The sequence below is a fragment of the Melanostigma gelatinosum genome (genome assembly GCF_949748355.1).
Source record: "Melanostigma gelatinosum genome assembly, chromosome: 7".
Taxonomy (NCBI): domain Eukaryota; kingdom Metazoa; phylum Chordata; class Actinopteri; order Perciformes; family Zoarcidae; genus Melanostigma; species Melanostigma gelatinosum.
In genome coordinates this window covers 26,084,055-26,103,107 of record NC_136640.1, presented here as the reverse complement: position 1 = coordinate 26,103,107, position 19,053 = coordinate 26,084,055, and the positions used below count along the sequence as shown (strand labels likewise).

General features: G+C 45.9%; 1 protein-coding gene across 1 annotated transcript; it reads left to right on the top strand.

The window, feature by feature from the left end:
- Positions 1 to 5,314: 5,314 nt before the first annotated feature.
- Positions 5,315 to 6,217, top strand: LOC306780105 (trace amine-associated receptor 13c-like; the record flags this gene model as incomplete). The annotated part of the gene is made up of 1 exon (XM_079272314.1): positions 5,315 to 6,217. The coding sequence occupies one exon, from the start codon at positions 5,315 to 5,317 to the stop codon at positions 6,215 to 6,217; it is 903 nt and encodes a 300-aa protein (XP_079128440.1).
- Between the last annotated feature and the right edge of the window lie 12,836 nt (positions 6,218 to 19,053).

Sequence of the window (19,053 nt, the reverse complement as noted above, 5' to 3'; positions counted from 1 at the left end):
TTTTATTAAGGAAAAAGTTTGAAATAGTTGAAATGCCGTTTTAGCATGAAATGTTTGTATGAACAAGTTCCATTAATAAAATGCAATTTTTTTGTTTCAAAAGAAAGGGGATATAGTATCCTGGATACTTCCGGTTCAGGTAACTATTGCGTTGTGATGATGTCAACAATGTGCGCAGTAGTGTGACACGCGGTAATAATAAAGATGGATGCCCCACCGCGCCCTGTGAGACAAACTGGTATCATTCGTTTTGCTTGGACAATTAAATGTCAGTAGAACCACAGAATACTACATAGGCTATTTACAAATTCACACAGCAAAAGCACAGGTTACTCGTAGAGCAGGGGGAGAATGCAGGTAGGGAGGTGAGGCGGCATGAGTGGCGGCGGCTGGGCTGCGACGTAGGCAGGGAGATCTTGAGACACAGGAAAAAGAGGTTCATCGTAATTTCAAAAATAGAGAACACAAGAAAATACTCTGGTCGAGAAACAGACACAGAGCGGCCAAGGTTCTAGCTACCACTGAGCTGACGAAACAATCTGGCGATGAGAGGGAAGGAAACCGGGGTACTTGAACTGCATGAGCTTGATGATCTGATTGTAGGCAGGTGCGGAGATGAGCCCATGCCACACATACACATACACAGAGAGAACAGAGGGGAGACACCAGGAAAGGTTGGAGTCACAGCAGAGCCGTGACAGTACACTCACCAATGCCCCCACAGTGTTCCAGGCGTTGGTAAATGACGTACTCCAGGACTTTCCGAACCGTTTTGTGTTTGTTTATTTAGATGACATCCTCATCTACTCAGCGAACCTTCAGGAGCACCGTCCGGATGGTTCTCCAGCACCTACTGGAGAACAAACTGTTTGAAAGGCTAAAAAATGCGAGTTCAATGTGACCTCAGTTCAGTTCCTGGGGTTCATTATCGAGAGGTGTCAAGTTCGGACAGATCCGGAAAAGATCAAGACAGTGACTAAATGGCCGGCCTCCTCTCGGAAACAGCTTCAACAATTCCTGGGGTTTGCAAACTTCTACCGCCGATTCATCCGCAAGGTAGCAGGCCCCCTCTCTAGACTCACTTCCTCCAAAACCCTGTTTGTATTGTAAGAAGATTGTAGAAAAATATGAAAGCATAAAAGCATAACCGTTACAACATATAACTTGTTTGATTTAAAAGTATAACCTTAAACACATATAACTTGTTTTATTTCATGATATAAGTGATTAAACATATAAATTACAAATACGCTTTATGTAAAATGGTTACTCAAACATATAATCCTTCCTGTTCAAAACAGGATCAAACCAGTTGTATTCTGTCTGACCTAAAACCAGGATGACCCATGTGTGAGTGACGCATGCAGGGAAGTTCCCTGCGCAGTGTTAGTCAAAAATGGTGAGAAACATAAAATAGGCAATAGTAAAGTATAGACGGTCTACATAACTATTCATACTGGGTGTTAGGGTTACATCCTACTGAGAGTGCCTAGGGCGTAGCCGTACAAGACTCTCAGAAAGACAATAATTCAGAAATCCTAACGATTCAGCTACGGGGTGAGATAAAGGCCGAAGGTATTTTTCTGACACCTCTGTGGGACACTAGCTCATGAAGATTGGTCGGATTACCACTGTGTTAGGTGGGAGCCTGCACCGCTTTTCCCGGGGCAGGAGCCGTTCACACTACAGTATGGACACCAGAAGCCGACCAGGCGTTCCAACTCCTCAAGGAGCCGTTCTCCTCTTCCCCCATCCTGAATCATCCCGGTGACACTCTACAGTTCTTCGTCGAAGTAGACGCCTCTAACACAGGTGTGGGAGCCATCCTGTCACAACGTTCGGACTCTAAGCTCCGCCCCTGTGCTTACTATTCTCGCCGGTTGACTCCAGCGGGGAGAAATTATGACATCGGAAACAGAGAATTGCTGGCAATCAAACTGGCTCTTGAGGAATGGAGATACTGGCTAGAGGGGGCTGTTCATCCATTCGTGGTCTGGACGGATAAAAACCTGGAGTACTTCCAGACCGCCAAGAGGTTAAACTCTCGCCAGGCTTGGTGGTCCCTGTTCTTCTGTTCTTCGGCCGCTTCAACTTTGCCATCTCCAACCGTCCAGGCCACAAGAATACCAAACCCGACGCTCTCTCTCTCCAGTTGTCGCCCGAGGGCCACGCCTCCAGTTCCACCTGGAGTACTCATCTGTCCTGGGTGGAATATGCTCACAACTCCTATACCTCATCTGCTACCGGTCACACTCCATTCGAGGTCTCCCTGGGGTACCAGCCGCCTCTGTTCCCTGCTCAGGAGGAGGAGATAGCCGTTCCCTCAGTTCAGCTCCACCTCTGCCACTGTAGGAGGGTGTGGAAGGAGACCCAGCCCGCTCTTCTCCGAACGGCAGAACAAAATAAACGCTTGGCGGATTGCCAACGCACCCCTGTTCCGCATAACCAAGTCGGTCAAAGGGTCTGGTTCTGCACCAAGGATATCCCTTTAAGGACCGAATCCCGGAAGATGTCCCCCCGCTTCATCGGCCTGTTTGAGATCCGGGCCATTATCAATCCTTCCTCAGTCCGTCTGAAACTCCCCTCGTCCATAGTGGAGTCCACCCGACATTTCATGTGTCACAAATCAAACCAGTGTCCACCAGTGCCCTGAGCCCTCCGGCATGACTCCTACCACCGCCCAACTCATCGATGGATCTCCAGTATTATGGTTAACCGTACAAACCACGTGCTCCCTTGACCCGATTCCCTCCCCTCTTCCTCAGTCTATTGCGATTGAACTCCTTCCTTTCCTCAACCACCTCATCAACAAATCCCTCGTTTCAAGATGCTTTCCCACGGCTTTCAAGACTGCCAGAGTTACCCCCTTCTCAAAAAAACATCACTTGACCCCCCTGATGTCAAGAACTTCAGACCGGTTTCTCTTCTACCCTTTCTTTCCAAAACACTTGAACGTGCTGTCTTTACTCAACTGTCTTCCTATCTCCACCAAAACAACCTCTTGGACCCCAACCAGTCCGGGTTCAAATTGGGTCACTCAACTGAGACAGCCCTCCTTGCGGTGACGGAGTCGCTTCACGCAGTGAGAGCTAACTCTCTCTCCTCTGTCCTGATTCTCCTGGACCTGTCTGCGGCGTTTGACACTGTGAACCACCAGATCCTCCTCTCCACCCTCGAGGGGATGGGCGTCTCAGGCTCTGCACTCTCCCTGTTTGCATCCTACCTGACAGGTCGATCCTACCAGGTGACATGGAGGGCGGCCGTGTCTGAACCACGCATGCTGACTATGGGGGTTCCACAAGGTTCAGTCCTGAGCCCCCTTCTCTTCTCGCTCTACACAACATCTCTGGGTTGTTATTCGCTCGCATGACTTCTCTTACCGGCCTTATGCCGATGACACCCAGCTGGTCTTGTCATTTCCCCCCGGTGACACTCAAGTGGAGGCACGCATCGCTGCGTGCTTGGCTGACACGGGGGAAGGGTTGCCCGCACCGAGACCTGTCCATCACCATTGACGATACCATGGTGACGCCAACTCGGACTGCGAGAAACCTGGGTGTGACCAACTGTCGTTCTCAGCAAACTGCATCGGTTACACGCTCCTGCAGATTCCTGCTCTACAACATTAGGAGGATTCGCCCCTTCCTCACTGATGAGATGGCGCAGGTGCTAATCCAGGCTCTTGTCATCTCCCGCCTGGACTACTGCAACTCACTACTTGCCGGAGCCCCGGCGTCGGCCATCAGACCTCTGGAGCTTGTCCAGAAAGCTGCAGCTCGCCCCAAGTTCACCCACAAAATGTCCCTTCTCCGTTCTCTACACTGGCTGTACACCCTATAAGAGCGTGCATCCAGTTTAAGACTCTGGTGCTAGCCTACAGGGCAGTGAAAGGAACAGCTCCTTCCTATCTCCAGGCCATGGTCAAGCCCTACACCCGCCCGCCCGACCATTTTGCTCTGCTGCCTCGCGGTGATTGGTTGCCCCGTCGCTCAGAGGTCCCTACGGCCGATCGACCTGGTCGCGGCTGTTTTCTGTCCTGGCCCCCACAGTGGTGGAATGAACTCCCCACTGACATCAGGACAGCGGAGTCCAGGCAACCGCAAGGTCGGTGGTTCGATCCTTGGCTGCTACGAGTGAAGTGTCCCTGATCAAGTCACTGAACTGCTCCCCGGGTGCTTCTCAGTAGCCCACTTTATTAAGCTAGGGATGGGTTACATTTCATGTATATGTATATGACGACTCTAATAAAATCATGTTTCAAATGTTTGAGGTTAGAAATTACCTCGAATGGTTGAGGGTAGTCATTGACCTTGAATGGTTAAGGTTAGACATTGACCTTGAATGATTAGGTCAGGCATTGACCTCAAATGGTTAACGTTAGGCATTGTCCTGGGACAGTTGAGGGTAGTCATTGACCTTAAATGGTCAATGACTGGTTAGGCATTGACCTTAAATGGTTAAGGTTAGGCATTGACCTTGAATGGATAATGCCGTTTTACAATATACATGTTTTAAAGTACTGTTACCTGTTTGTTTGTCTACCATATTTAATTGTAAATTTGAATATGTTGCTGTTTTTTAATTATGTCTTGATTATTGCACTGTGTTCATTGTTTATTGTTCTGCACCATTCACCAAGTCAAATTCCTTGTATGTGTAACGTACTTGGCAATAAATGGTTGTGGTTAGGCATTGACCTTGAATTGTGAAGGTTGTACATTGACCTTGAATGGTTAAGTTATGGCGTTGGATCTCAAAGGGTTGAGGTTCGGGGTTGACCTTGAATGTTTATGGTGTGGCATTGACCTCGAGTGGTTTAGGTTAGGCATATATATATACATATGAATTAAAAACATATACATATATGTACAAACGATATATGAAACTAATAGAAATATTTTTGTTCTTAATTTACTATTTCTGCAATAGTGCCATATTACAGCTGTTTATGAGATGAATTTTCCTCCTCAAATTTTTAAATACTCAGTTATACCAAAACAAATTAAGAATATTGTGTGTTGGGTTGTTCTGCGTAGGATGATAAAAGACCCTCTGATTGGATGGCCATTCGGCTAGTCAAATTTGTAGGTGGCGCTTATGCTGTCTTTTGTTATAAAGACAGAGATCAGCAGTGTCCCGCCCTAGCACAAACCTGTGTATCTTTGTCAAGGTTTTGGCATAGATATTTAGGTTTATGATGTCTCTTGGCCTTTCTCAAGAGCAATACTGTTTTACAGGCTCAAATGCCTCATGTGTTGGAGCACAGTTCAATATGGGGACCAAAGTTGCCCTCTATTTATTGTTTTCTTTGGGCATGCTCATTACCATTTTGGGGAACTCTGTTGTCATTGTGTCAGTAGGTCATTTCACGCAGTTGCATCATCCTACCAATGTGCTTATTTTGTCTCTTGCTCTTGCGGACCTTCTTGTGGGTGTTACTGTGATGCCCTTCAGCGCCATCCGGACCATTCATGGCTGCTGGTTCTATGGGGATGACTTCTGTCTGCTGCACTCCAGTTTTGATTTGTTTCTCACCACTGTCTCTATTTTCCACCTAATTTGCATTGCTATAGACAGGCAACAAGCAATATGCAATCCTCTGCATTATTCAAGGGTTTTCACAATGTCAGTGGCCTGGATTATGGTATGTGCTAGTTGGGCACTGGCTGCTGTCTATTCTTTTGGACTACTTTACTCAAAGGCCAATGAAGCAGGGATAGAAGATTATATGGCATCAATAAATTGCCTTGGCAGCTGTAACCTTGTCTTTAACCCCCTTTGGGGACTCCTAGACAATGTAATCGGCTTTTTCTTTCCTTGCACTTTGATGATTTGTCTGTACACAAACATAATTATTGTGGCTAATGAGCATGTAAAAAAAATTGAAGATATGAGCAAAAGTTCAATTAACAGAGGCAGAGGTGGGCTGATTAAACAGTCTGAGCATAAAGCTGCAAAAACTCTGGGTATTGTGCTTGGTGCATTCATCTTTTGTTGGATGCCCTTTTTTACAAATTCTATAATTGATGCCTACACTGGCTTCAGTACACCTGCTTCTGTCTTTGAAGTATTTGTTTGGTTGGGTTACTTCAATTCAACACTAAACCCAATTATTTACGCATTATTTTACCCCTGCTTCAGAAAATGTTTTTATTGTATTGTGACTCTAAAAATATTTTCCACAAATTCATCAACCATGACTATATCTGTTAAATGACATAGCTTCAGTTGAAAACTATTCAAGATTTTCAAATAAGATATTTTTGAAACAAATTCTTTGGCCGGCATTTAAAAACCTAAGAAACCTAATGATAGGATTTGCATAGATGTTTGTGTTGAGCACATAGAGAGATCGATTAATATGGCATGTGTCATTTTGAATGTAGTGTTTGTTTTTGCAAGAGACTTGTAGAGCTGTGAGCTTACAGTTTTGAGAAAATGTGCCAAAGATTCAGAAAACATGTGTCAACAAATGTGAAAAACAGTTATTGGGTGAAGTGAACACAATGTTCACTTCACAGATCATACAGATCTGTGTCCTCATTAGACTAGTTCACAGTAGTTATCCCTCGACATCAGCACATCTGAGCACATCTGAGCAGGATCTCAACTAATATTGTCTATTTGTTGGGTATACGATTTAATTTATGTTTTAATGTGCTCTAGAAAAAGCTCCTTAAACATCACCCAGTCAGACTAAAAGCTGTGTTAGGGTTAGGGTTACATTTTACCTTCATGGTTTATATTCATGTGAAGCCTCATGAAAGCTTTGTATTTTCTTACTATTTTTGCTGAAAAGATTTAAAGCTTCAAGGCTTCCTTCTCAGGAAGAACGGCGACAACTGGTGGCACAGAGGAATTAAAACGGCTGTTCAAGAGCGGACAGAGGCTCTGCCTCAATGTCTCACTGTTTCAGTCCCAAAAAGTTTGTTATGGGCTATGTGTGCATTTTAATCTACTCATCCCCTTGTTCATTGATAGTAATGTTGAAGTAAAACTATACATCATTGTTGTATCACTCCAATAAAATAAATCATAAATGTGTTGTTCAGTTACATGACATCTTTGTTTTTCTCCTGTGGTGGTGGTCACCAGGCTCTATGTCCACTATAGGTGCTTACATTTGACCTTCATGGTTTATATTTATGTGAAAAGATTTCATATAAGTTTGATCAGTCCTTTGTGGAAAAAAGAGGTATTGAGAGGGAACGAGATACATGTGGATAAAGTACATTCTGGGTGACTCAGTACTATTGCCAGTGGCGGCTGGTGGAAAATGTTCTAGGTAGGGCCATCCTATCAATTTCAGCAAACATCCCAGTATGATTTAATGCAAAAAAACCTGCATTACTACTTTGCAGTTAAATATTTAACATTCATTCCAGCACGAAAAAAAAGCAGTAAATAACACTTATAAAATATAATATAACATGTTTATTTATTGAGATGCCCCTATGGACCTTGTTATAGGAGGTAAAGATCAGGAGAAGTAAACATGAAGTGTAATTATGAATACTGATGTTAAATTAAACTATGATGAGTTTTCACTGTTAATTTAACATCTCAATTACATGTTGAGCAGATGAGACTGAGGACAACTATGTAGAAGAAAAGATGTTCACTTTGCCCAATATGCAGCTTGACAGAGTTCTCCATGTGTGTCCTGGTGTTCTCATGATTCCTTACCTCCTCATCCATCACTCCCTACCCTGGTGTTCCCATGTTTCCTTACCTCCTCATCCCTCACTCCCGTAACTGTCCGTGCTGGATCCGTCCCCGTTGTTTTAAAAAGCTAAATAAGTTATTAGCATGACGTCATCCAGCTAGCCAAACCTGTCTGGTGTACAGCTAGTACAGAAGCTTCGCATGTACTGCTTCCCTTTCCCGCGAGTCTGCTGTCTGATTGTGAGGTCAGGCTGATCTGATATCAACTCTTTGGCTGCAGAATCTCCGCCAAAGTTCTTCTCTCAAACGGGTCTTGGAGAAGGAGTGCTCACGCGTAGAGACTTCTCCTGACGAGAACGCGCAGCTAGGGGGGCAAAATCTTTTTGGCCCCACACTGAATCTATTTGATTGGCTAAATTGTATGTCACTCATTTATATCTTTAATCAGCAATTGGCTAAACTGCTTCATAGACCCGCCTCTTTTGGGCAAAAACGATTTTGCCCCCCTAGATGCGCGTTCTGAGACGTGTCGTGCACACAGGCGGAGAGCACGCGCAGACGAGCACACAGGCAGAGAGGACGAGCAGGAAAAGCATATATTTTGCGCAGATATCACATTTTACACATATTACTGGGTACATTCCACAGTTCAAATACACAAATATAGACAATTTGTATAATTTATTATTATTGTAATTATTATTATTTTTTTTTTGTGTGGCTCAAAGTGGGGCCATGCCCCATTGCCCTCTATTGACCAGCCGCCATTGACTATTGCGGATCTTCAGACCTTTCCATGTGCTGCTCGGGGTGACTTTGGCTCAATGCTAGAGCGCGTCGTTCTTCAATCAGAGGATCGGTGGTTTTATCCCGAGCTCCGCTATCAACATCCCATTTAAATTAGAGGGCAAAATCATAATTTAGAAAATAAAATAGATGGTTGTGCATTGAATTACAGAATATGGTGTATGACTGTTATTCTGCTCTTGCTTTGTGCAGGAAAGCTTAACAGATAGCTAACAGTAAATCCTTTCAATAAAGACCCAGGCATCCGTTGAAGAGTTTCAGGGCTTTAGTTAGAAGTTCTTAATTTTTGTAAAACTGTGGAAACACAATATGAAATATGGCCTTACCAACTGTCCATATACACATACATGAATACATAACAACAATCCAGCATATAGCCAACATGAAAGAATGTTCGACCAGCTAGCTTCTAAGCTAATATTAACATTGCTGTCAATGGAGAAATGCTAATCGCGATTAGCATTTAATACAACGCAAATACTATAGAATATAATATATCTTCTCATGCTTCATGACGAAATACTCACAGACTAAGGTCTCTCAAGGTTACCAAACAGAAGAGGTGAAACATTAGTGCAGCGTGTCCTTTCATTAGAATACTAAAACAACGAGGTACTAACTACGGCAAGAGAGGAAGGACAAATGCGAGCATGAAAAGGCAATGACATTCTACAACACAGAAATGTGGGGGCAGAACACTCCCCGCCTGGTATTTTATAATACCACTATATTCCCTCACTGAGGAGCAGTACAACCTCTGTAACAGGTCTTGAATACACCTTAGGGGTACCGTCTCTGATGATCCTGACATTAACTTTCCGAACTCTGCCATCCCGGCTTGGAGTGGTCTCAACAATAAGTCCTGTGGGCCACTCGTTTCTCTTGACTTGAGTGTCTTTTAGGAGTACCACATCTCCAACTTGCAAGTTTGGTCTTTCGGATTGCCACTTCTTGCGAGGCTGGAGGGTCACCAAGTATTCTTGCTTCCAGCGTCTCCAGAAGGTTTCAGCAAGGCTTTGGACTTGCCTCCACTGCTTGTTATAGAGATCCTTGAGATCCATCTTCCCTGACGGAGCAGAAACTGCGTCAGTCTTCTGAGTGAGCAGCATTGCGGGTGTGAAAACTGCTGGCATCTCAGGATCGGAGGACACTGGAACTAGGGGTCTTGCGTTCATGATTGCCATGACTTCAGCCATTTTCTCATCATCTTTTGTCCTGTCAAAAACTTTGCTTCCAAGATCATCGTCCTCTAGGAGCTCTGTGTCTTCAAAGGTTTGACTACTCTGACTTGACGTCCTCTTGTTAACTTTCTCTTTGACATGGATGACACTAGCACATGGACTAAGGAAAGACGTACGTCCATTAGGTAGGATATTGGTCCTGTAGACATTGATGCTGCTTGGCTTGTGTGCTCCTCTGAGACATATTTCTCCAACAATAACCCAGCCAAGGTCAAGTTGTTGAGCATATGGTGCATTGTTGGGTCCATTGTACTGTTTACGCACCTTGTGTACACGTAGTATGTCTCTGCCAAGGAGAAGGAGAATGGCTGCCTCAGGATCAATGACTGGGATTTTATTCGCCACTGGCTTGAGGTGGGGATAAAGATGTGCTATCTCTGGTGAGGGGATCTCTGAACGGTCATCAGGCATCATGTCACACTCTATGAGTGTGGGGAGAGGGATCTGTACGTTGCCATCTATTGACTCAACTATGAGTTTACTGGCGCGCCGTCCTGATGTTTCCACGACCCCTGAGCATGTTTTAAGGATGTATGGAGCGGCTCCCGCTCCAATGCCAAAAAGGTTGAGTAGCTCGGTCTTTGCCAAGGACCTATTACTCTGTTCATCGAGGACAGCGTATACTTTCACCGCTTTCTCTCTTTGACCTGCAGGGTAGACCCTGACCAAGCATATTTTGGAGCATGATCGCAAGCCAACTGAGTCTCCACAGACTTCTGTGCACTTTGACATAACCTCTGGAGTTTCGTCTTCCTGTTGCTCCCCGCCTTGATCTTCCTGAGTAGCAGAGTTCACTGTTTTCCATACCGCTGGCCCAGGGTGAAGCGCAGAAGGGTGTCTGTTGCTATTGCACTCTTTGCACTGCACAGATTCGTCACAGTCCTTGGCGAAGTGACTTGTTCTTGCAGCTTGTGTGTAAACTTACAGACCTGGGCCTCAGCCCCTCTCTCTGCAACTGGTTGTTGGACTTCCTCACAGAGAGACCACAAGCTGTTCGGGTCAACAACAACACTTCAAACACACTAACACTGAGTACGGGGGCCCCCCAAGGTTGTGTGCTCAGCCCCCTTCTCTTCACCCTGCTGACCCATGACTGTAAACCCAACTACAGCTCCAACCACATCGTGAAGTTCGCTGACGACACTACCGTGGTAGGTCTCATCAGCCAAAACGATGAGACTAACTACAGGAAGGAAGTGAACCAGCTGGTCCGTTGGTGCCAAAATAACAATCTCTTCCTCAATGTGGGGAAAACAAAGGAGATTGTTGTTGACTTCAGGAGAACCCACTCCCAACCCCCCCTCCCTCTGACCATCAATAGTGCTGCTGTGGAGCAGGTGAGCAGCACCAAATTCCTGGGTGTGACAATCACAGATGACCTCACCTGGAACAGCAACACCACTGCACTGGCAAAGAAGGCCCAGCAACGCCTGTACTTCATCAGGAAGCTCAAGCGAGCAGGAGCCCCCCCCCCCCCATCATGCTCTCATTCTACCGAGGCGCCACTGAGAGCATCCTCAGCAGCTGCATCACGCTGTGGTTCGGAAGCTGCACCGCCTCCAACCGCAAGAGCCTGCAGCGCATTGTGAACTCTGCCCAGAGGATCATCGGAGTCTCACTCCCTACACTACAGGACATTTACAACACCCGCCTCACCCGCAAAGCACTCGGCATTGCGGGTGACCCCACCCACCCCTCCAACTGCCTCTTCAGCCTCCTGCCTTCAGGGAGAAGGTTCCGCAGTCTCCGTTCGAGCTCTACCCGGCTGAGGAACAGCTTCTTCCACCAGGCGGTCAGGATGCTGAACTCTCTCCCTCCCTCTCTCCTCTCGCCCCCCCTCTCTCCCCCCCTGCCATCTCTGCCATCTCTCCCCTGACCTCTCTACCCTCCCCCTCACCCACCTTTCCCCACTGCCTCAAATGGAACATACCAGGACATCTACTCCCCCTCACACCCCTTCCCTCATCCAGCACCAGTCACTTTTTTTATTTATTTATTTTAATTTTATTCTCTGCTGCTACGAACATAAACCCCCCTCACACACCCTTCCCTCATCCAGCACCAGTCACTTTTTATTCTCCGCTGCTACTTGTTAATCCTTTAACTAGGCCCTTATGTTCTTAACTTTTTCTTTTTTTTTTCCTATTTTATTCTATTTTATTCTATTATATGTTATATGTCATGTCTATATTACACTGTGGGACTGCAAGAAACGGCATTTCGAATTTTCTGTATGCATAACACATGTGGAAACTTTGACAATAAAGTGAACTTTGAACTTTGAACTTTGAACTTTGAACTTGTTGAGGCGCAACACTTGAAACAGATACGTTTCTCTTTCAGGTAAGCTTTTCTGTCCTCTAAAGTCTTGCTGCGGAACCCACGTCATTTTCTTAGTGGATGTGGCTTATTATGTAATGGACACAGTCTGTCTGGATCCTCAAACTGTCTCTCCATGTTGTTTTGCTTGACTTCACCGTCCAAGGAAACCTCAGTCTTCCTGCTGAACACAGATGTTTTGATGTTTTGAAGAGGGTTATCTGTCCTGATGGACCCACCCATGGTCAGTTCAGCAAAGCTGGGATCATTACGTGTCTTGGCCTGGTCGCAGATGAACTTTACAAAGATGCAAAAGGGAGGATATTGAACCCGATAGTCATTTTTTTATTTAGAGCCAACTGAGATCCATTTCTCCATAAGGTTATAGGGGAGCTTCTGTACAATGGGGTTGACTCCACGGGATGTGTTGAGGTAAGAGAGTCCAGGTAAGAACCCATCTTTTCTAGCTGCTTCTAGTTCTAGCAACAGGTCCCCTAACTCCCTCAGTTTCTCATTATCCTTGTTTGAGATCTTAGGAAACTCCTCTATCTTCTTTAACAGAGCGTTTTCTATCATTTCAGCTGAACCGTAGCATTCCTCCAATCTCTGCCAAACCATTTGGAGCCCTGAGCTAGCATTATGGATGTTGACTGCACGGATGCGTTTGGCCTGCTCCGCAGACTGTGGTCCAAGCCATTTCGTCAGTATGTCTAGCTCCTCCCTGGGGCTGAGGTTCAGGTCACTGATGGAGTTGACAAAAGAGGATTTCCATGCCCAGTAGTTCTCTGGTCTATCGTCAAATTGTTGGAGTCCTGAGCTCACTATTTCTTTGCGAATTAGGTATTTGGCTAAGTCCGCTGTGTCTGACTGAACATGTGGAGTTGCCCTAGAGCAGCGGTTCCCAAACTTTTTAGGCCGCGCACCCCCTTCTACATCCCGACCGGGTTCGCGCACCCCCCCCCCCCCTTAATAAAATAAAAAAAGAAGCAACAGAGCCTTTTAAGCCTTCATAGCCGCATAAGAATCGGACCAATGAGAGAACAGTTTGCTCGCGCGTGGCATTTGTTTACAAGATTTAGTCCGCTGTTAAATGTTGCAGTGTGAACACAAACTGCAACATTGCATCATATTAATCCCTGAATCAGAACAAAGCAAACGAACTGAAGGTGTGAAAACGCCCTGAAACACTACAACAAAGTTTCAATAACTTTCAGTGACACAAGGCGTCACTTTTAAAGAGCAATACGGATGCGAGCACACACGCACAGGCTCAGAGGCAGATTATCACATTTAATTTACAATTAATGACCGACTAATGAAGCCAGGATGTGTTGAGGCTAAAATCTCAAGCCCCACAGAGAGGAGGCTAAAGCACATGTGTCCGGCTGCCTTGTGCCGTCGACACACGCTGCAATAATAACGCTACCAAAACTGGTTTACAATTATAAGGAATTTAATTCCACTGATGCAAGTACGATCACAGTTACACATTGGAGTATATACTCCTATGAAATATTACAATATTAACCCTCTTTGTGTTGTGAAAATAAAGCTATCTTTCACACTTAGAGCAGGTTTAAGAATGAAACAGAAGCTCTCAGAGGCGTATAGTAATATCAAAGCAATAGATTTATTTATCAACAGAGTTATTCAGCCAACACAATTAAACATGCATGGGCTCTAATGATTTCCCTCTCAGAGGTCCACCATAAGACACGCTTGAACACATCAGCGTGACCCTTAATATAGGGGGTCCGCCCCTTGATACACATTGGTCAAAGTCAAAGATGCAAACGTAGCACGTTTGTACGTGTATTACGCTTGGAGGCCGTGAATGTCCATTCACCTTGGCCCCTCCCAGAAGGCATCTTCTTCCGTCAGTGTGTGTGAAATGTTGTCGACTGCGGGGGGTGACTGGTTTAATACAGCCCGAGGCTGCTGGGCCTACTCTAAGCTGCCGGCCCTGCTCTTGTGACGCAGTTAAGCCAGTGATCTGCCAGTAATCTTCCACTGCTGCTCTCTCGCCCTACTGTCTCATATGAGTACTGCCTGAGTCACTATTAAAGCTAAGACTATTTAAGCTGCTATAAGCTACTGGTTATTAGAACTGCAAATAAGCTAGTGTTTAATTAAGCTGCATATAAACTAGTTGCTAATTAAAGCTATTCTATCCCTACTAATTGCAAACAGTAGAAGGTGTAACCTATTACACCTTAAAGGAATATTTTCTCAACAAATCCCTCTCTTGACGTCTGAAGGACGTCACTTTCTTTACCTTTCTGTCCTGTTACACGCATGTGTCTGGCTCTGCCTCATCTGACCCTACCAGGCTGATCTGCTACTCCCCTGCGGGGTAGGCCCTATAGGGAGGGGGTGGTGGTGATTCCTTGGAGAGGGCAGTGGTGATGAGACGGCTAACCAAAGAACGAATACAGGGTATTATACAACATCCACATGATACCAGTATTGCAATGAACCTTCCCGCTGACACTGTTGATTAGGCACTCCTCTGGTTCACTCCGATTGTATCTATGTAGGTTGGACCTTTGTCCAGACTGAACTATCCTACTGCAGTTGCGTTATCAATTGGTGGAAATATGGATGCCAGAGCCATGCAATTTGATGGAGTAGCCATTTTAGTCATATTTGTCATGCATGCGTATCCTGTTGGGTCAGATTCAGGATATAGTGGTGCTGGTTCGGTGAACCTAGCTGGTCTAGCTGCAGCACAAGCTACACAGCCACTCATTTTGTTTTTTATAGCATTATCAACAATTCAATTTAACCAAACATTGTCGTTTCCATGTCCTGTAGCTAATTGGATCACCTGTTGGTGGTTGCTGAAAAGTCAAATTACAAATTACAAAACAAATTATGCATTTTGCGTCAGATTACCTCGGACCTCTGCTAGAGGTCTGGACGGCTCAGATGCTGGGGCACAGTGTGACAGGTGGTGCCAAGGTGCTCCTGCTTTACCTATGACTTGGACCGAGTGTGAAGTAACCTCCTTCACTTCGTACGGCCCTGTCCACCTGGGGTCAGTCCACTTTTCTTATGAACTTTGACCCTGACCCAGTCACCCTCTCTGATGAGATTTTTTTTTTTTTTTTACCTTTTCCTGGTCAGCTGCACTGGTTCGCTGGACCTGTTTGGAGAGAGCCTCCGTGAGAATGATTAATGCAGTCACATATGCCTTCATTTCAACTTGCTGCACATCTAGGTATATGTACATCTATGTATATGACTACCGTCTCTTGGAGGACCAGGCATTTGCCTCCCTGTCATTAACTCATGTGGTGAAAGATGCGTCTTATTTCCTTGTGCGCTCCTCACTGCCATTAGAGTTAATGGTAAAATTTCAACCCATGTCAGCTTTGATGCTACACATGTCGTCGCTATTTTTGATTTTAGCGTCTGATTTGCCCTCTCTACCAGTCCTTGTGACTGTGAATGATACACTGATCCATAACTATGTCTGATTCCTAGTCTGGCTTCCACTTCCTGCAAATGCTTATTACTGAAATGTGAACCATTATCGGACCTTATGCATCATCTAGGAACCCCATAGCGAGGTATCAGTTCTGTTTGCAGCCACTTTATTACTGTCTGTGCGTCTTCTCGTTTAGTTGGGATTGCCTCCACCCACTTTGAGAATCTGTCCACCATTACCACGATGTACCTTTTTCCTTGTACTCTGTTTTCAGGTCCCATGTCCGTGAAGTCTATGCTGATGTCCTGGAAGCAGGCTGATGGTACAGGATAAGAGCCCATAGGTGCTTTGTAGACCTGAGGCTGGAATATGTTGCCCCTGTATCCACCAACAATGTGTGTTCCTGTCCATTTATTGTGCAAGTGAGAGTTGGCTCACTTGCTAGTCCAAATTTCATAGTGTCGGTGCCAGGTGGTTGTGGGGTGTCCTAGTAGGGGCCCTGATTGTAATACCCCCACTGTGTTTGTGGTGCTTGGTTGACATGTTCTCCAGAGCGAGGGTCAGTTGGCGCCCATAGCTCAGTGCCTCCTAGTGGTGGCTGGTATGGCTGTCCAGCTTGATCTTGATTTCTCGGATCCTGATTGCCTCTCCCTCTCTGGTAACCTCCTCTTCTTCCTCGTAGCGGGCCACGCGAGCGACAGTCACGTGAGTAGTGACCTGGCTTTCCACAGTTGTAGCAGTAGAAAGTTCCTCCTTGGTCATCCCATTGGGCGCCTCCTCTTTGTTGGTTCTGCTGCCATGGTTGTTGCATCATCATCACCGGGAGCACCTGTTCTGCTTGTGCTTCCTGTTGGGTCATCTGTTTCTTTTTATTCTTAGCACTCTTTTGAGCCGCTTCAAGCTCTGCTAGCTGTCTCTTCATTAGTGCCGCTTGCAGTGCTTTGAGCTCCACCTCCGTTCCTTCCACCGCGGCCCTGTGTTTATCATAGTGATGCAGTACATGTTCTCTCCATGCAGGTTGAGTGAAGGAGGCAATACCCACTGTGTTTCCAATTGCGTCTCTTACTTTTTCGGGCAAGCCTTTGGTCACCATGCTCCTCCAGAGTGCTAATGATGTTGGCGATGTATCTGGGGACTCTCTGAAGATTGTTCTCCACACTTGCTCCGCTCGAGCTAGGAGATCGGCAGCAGCCTCCCCAGGCTTGGCCGCGAAGGTGGACATTTGGCTGTGGTCTGTTGGAGTAGGGTACTCTCTCCTTAGGGACCGATGTAGTTCCTCCCTGATACTGCCTATTGGTGTGGAGTCTGGCAGCTGCTCCGTTCCAGCTGCAATTTCAATTTTGTCCAGCGTGTGCTGGTCAGTAGCTCGGGCTAACAGGCCTCTGTAGTCACCCAGTGCTAGGCTGTGTGTTGACGTGAATGTTCCCAACTCACTGATCCATGGCTCTGCTCCTGAAGTTAGCGACGGCAGTGCGGCCAGCAGTGTCGTCATATCCATGAAGGAGAAGGGGGTGAATGCCATTCGACGAGGCGCGTCGGCTGTTGGAGCCGGCCTGAGGGGCATCATGTGGCGACTGCCGCGGAATAGTTTCCCACTTCGTGTTTGTCCCGCCTCCTCGGCCGTGCCTGTGAAGTCTCCGTTGATTTTCAGTCTCTTTATTGTCTTCACTGGTGTCCGTAGCTGGTACGCTCCTTCCTCCTCCTCTTCTTCTCTCTTATCTCTCGCTTCATCTTCACTTGGGTCGTGAAAAACCGAGTTACCTGCAGCTGGCGGAGGCGACGTTAACAGCAGCCCTCCACCCTCCCCCTCTAGGGTGAGATCTACCAACTTTGATTGTAGATCTGGGCGCAGCGCCATTCGATCGACAAAGTCACTCAACAGACGTGACTCTCTTCTTTCTTGCATTCCCTGCGTGAGCTTCATTTCATTGAGGAGGCGCTCTATCTCTGCTGATTCTGTCAATTCCTCACCAGTAGCGTCATAACATGCTCCGCTCCTTCGTCTAGGTGTGCCTGGTGTTTGAAGCTCACGGAGGCGTTCTTCCAGCACCTTCACTGTTCTTTCAACTTCCTTTGCTTTTCTTCTTCTATCCTTCTCTTGGGGGGAAGTCAGTATTTCCAGACTTCCTCCCTCCACTGTGAAGAATCCTTTCAGTTCTCCTTTTTTCACCTCCCTCTGTGGGGCCTGTATGAAGGGGTTGGAGGACACCTTCTCGGGCGGTGGAGGTGGCAGGTCAGGATACAGATTGCTTTGTTCATGCTCCTGCTTATTTTGGCTGTTAGGAGCATCGTTGTCGTGTGGGGGAGGGGCTGAGGGGTTTAAGGACGGAAATATGCCGCCGACATCTCTGGCGGCCCCTAGTGGTAAGCCTACTGCTCCAGCTGCCAGCTTCATCTCGTCCTTCTGTTCTCCCATGGGCATCGGCTTCCCGTCCATCCTCTTTGTGTCATAGTTAAAGCACCTCTTGATGTAGGGCCAAACTCCTCTCTCTTCATCTACTTGAGTCGACGCCCTCCTTTTCCCCATGTTAAAACTTTTAGGATTTCTGTTCTCCCATTCCTTCTTCTTCTCTTCGTAGTGTTTCAGTACTTCTTTGTTTATCTGTTGCAGCTCTTCTCCCGTTGGGGGACTCCCACGTTCTCCATTCCAAATGTCTTTATCTTTCCATCTCTTTATCATCCTCTTAAATGCCTCTTTCTCCACTGGCCAATGCCTCTTTCTCCCACTCATCCTGCTCTGATTCTGGACCTCATTCTCCAAACTCCACAGATAATTGCTCACTTTCCCTGCCATGTCAAACTTCTCTGCACTGTTCACTGTGCACTGTGATTTGAAATATAAAATTTTTGGAAGTAGTATTCTCAAATGTCCACCAGATGGAGCCAAGCCTCCTGTCAAAATGTTCCTGTTGCCCCGAGCAACTCTCTGTGTCCAGCTGGTTGCTTATCTCCAACTTTGAGCCTCTTGTGGCCTTGTTATGTTTTCGCTCCTAACTTTGTTTAGTCTCCCAGTAAACTAAAGTATTAACCCTCAGCTGTCCCTCACACATACCAAATTAAAACTGTCGCCTCTAAAATACGCACAAATCACGTATCGATCTATTCTAATGTTTTATGTTTGTGTTTGATAGCTTTTTGTTTGGTCTCATATGTGTTCTCTGCTGCCCAACTGGCCCTCAAACTTTGAAAGTCACACACGAACAATTGCAGCAGCTGCAGCCCTCAGCTTTTTCTCTCATATGCACGCTCCAAATAATCACACTCCTTTAAACAAAATTGAAACCAAGCACACTGCCGTCTTTGGAATGCGCACAAATCACAAATACGGTAAAGGAATATCTTTACAAATACAGTCAAACAAATAAACAAAAGTTAAAACGCAACGCATTCATACCAAATAATCAAAATCACACGCTCCCGTCTCTGAACACTCGGATTAACTGAACAGTTAATCCACTTTCTCACCCTCAGCAAACAGACTGTGTATCGATGACCTCTTGATCACGATACAAATGACAAACTGCTTTTTCAGCAAACAAATACAGTCAAATCATAAAAATTCTTTCCCTAACCAACACACAAAACAAACAA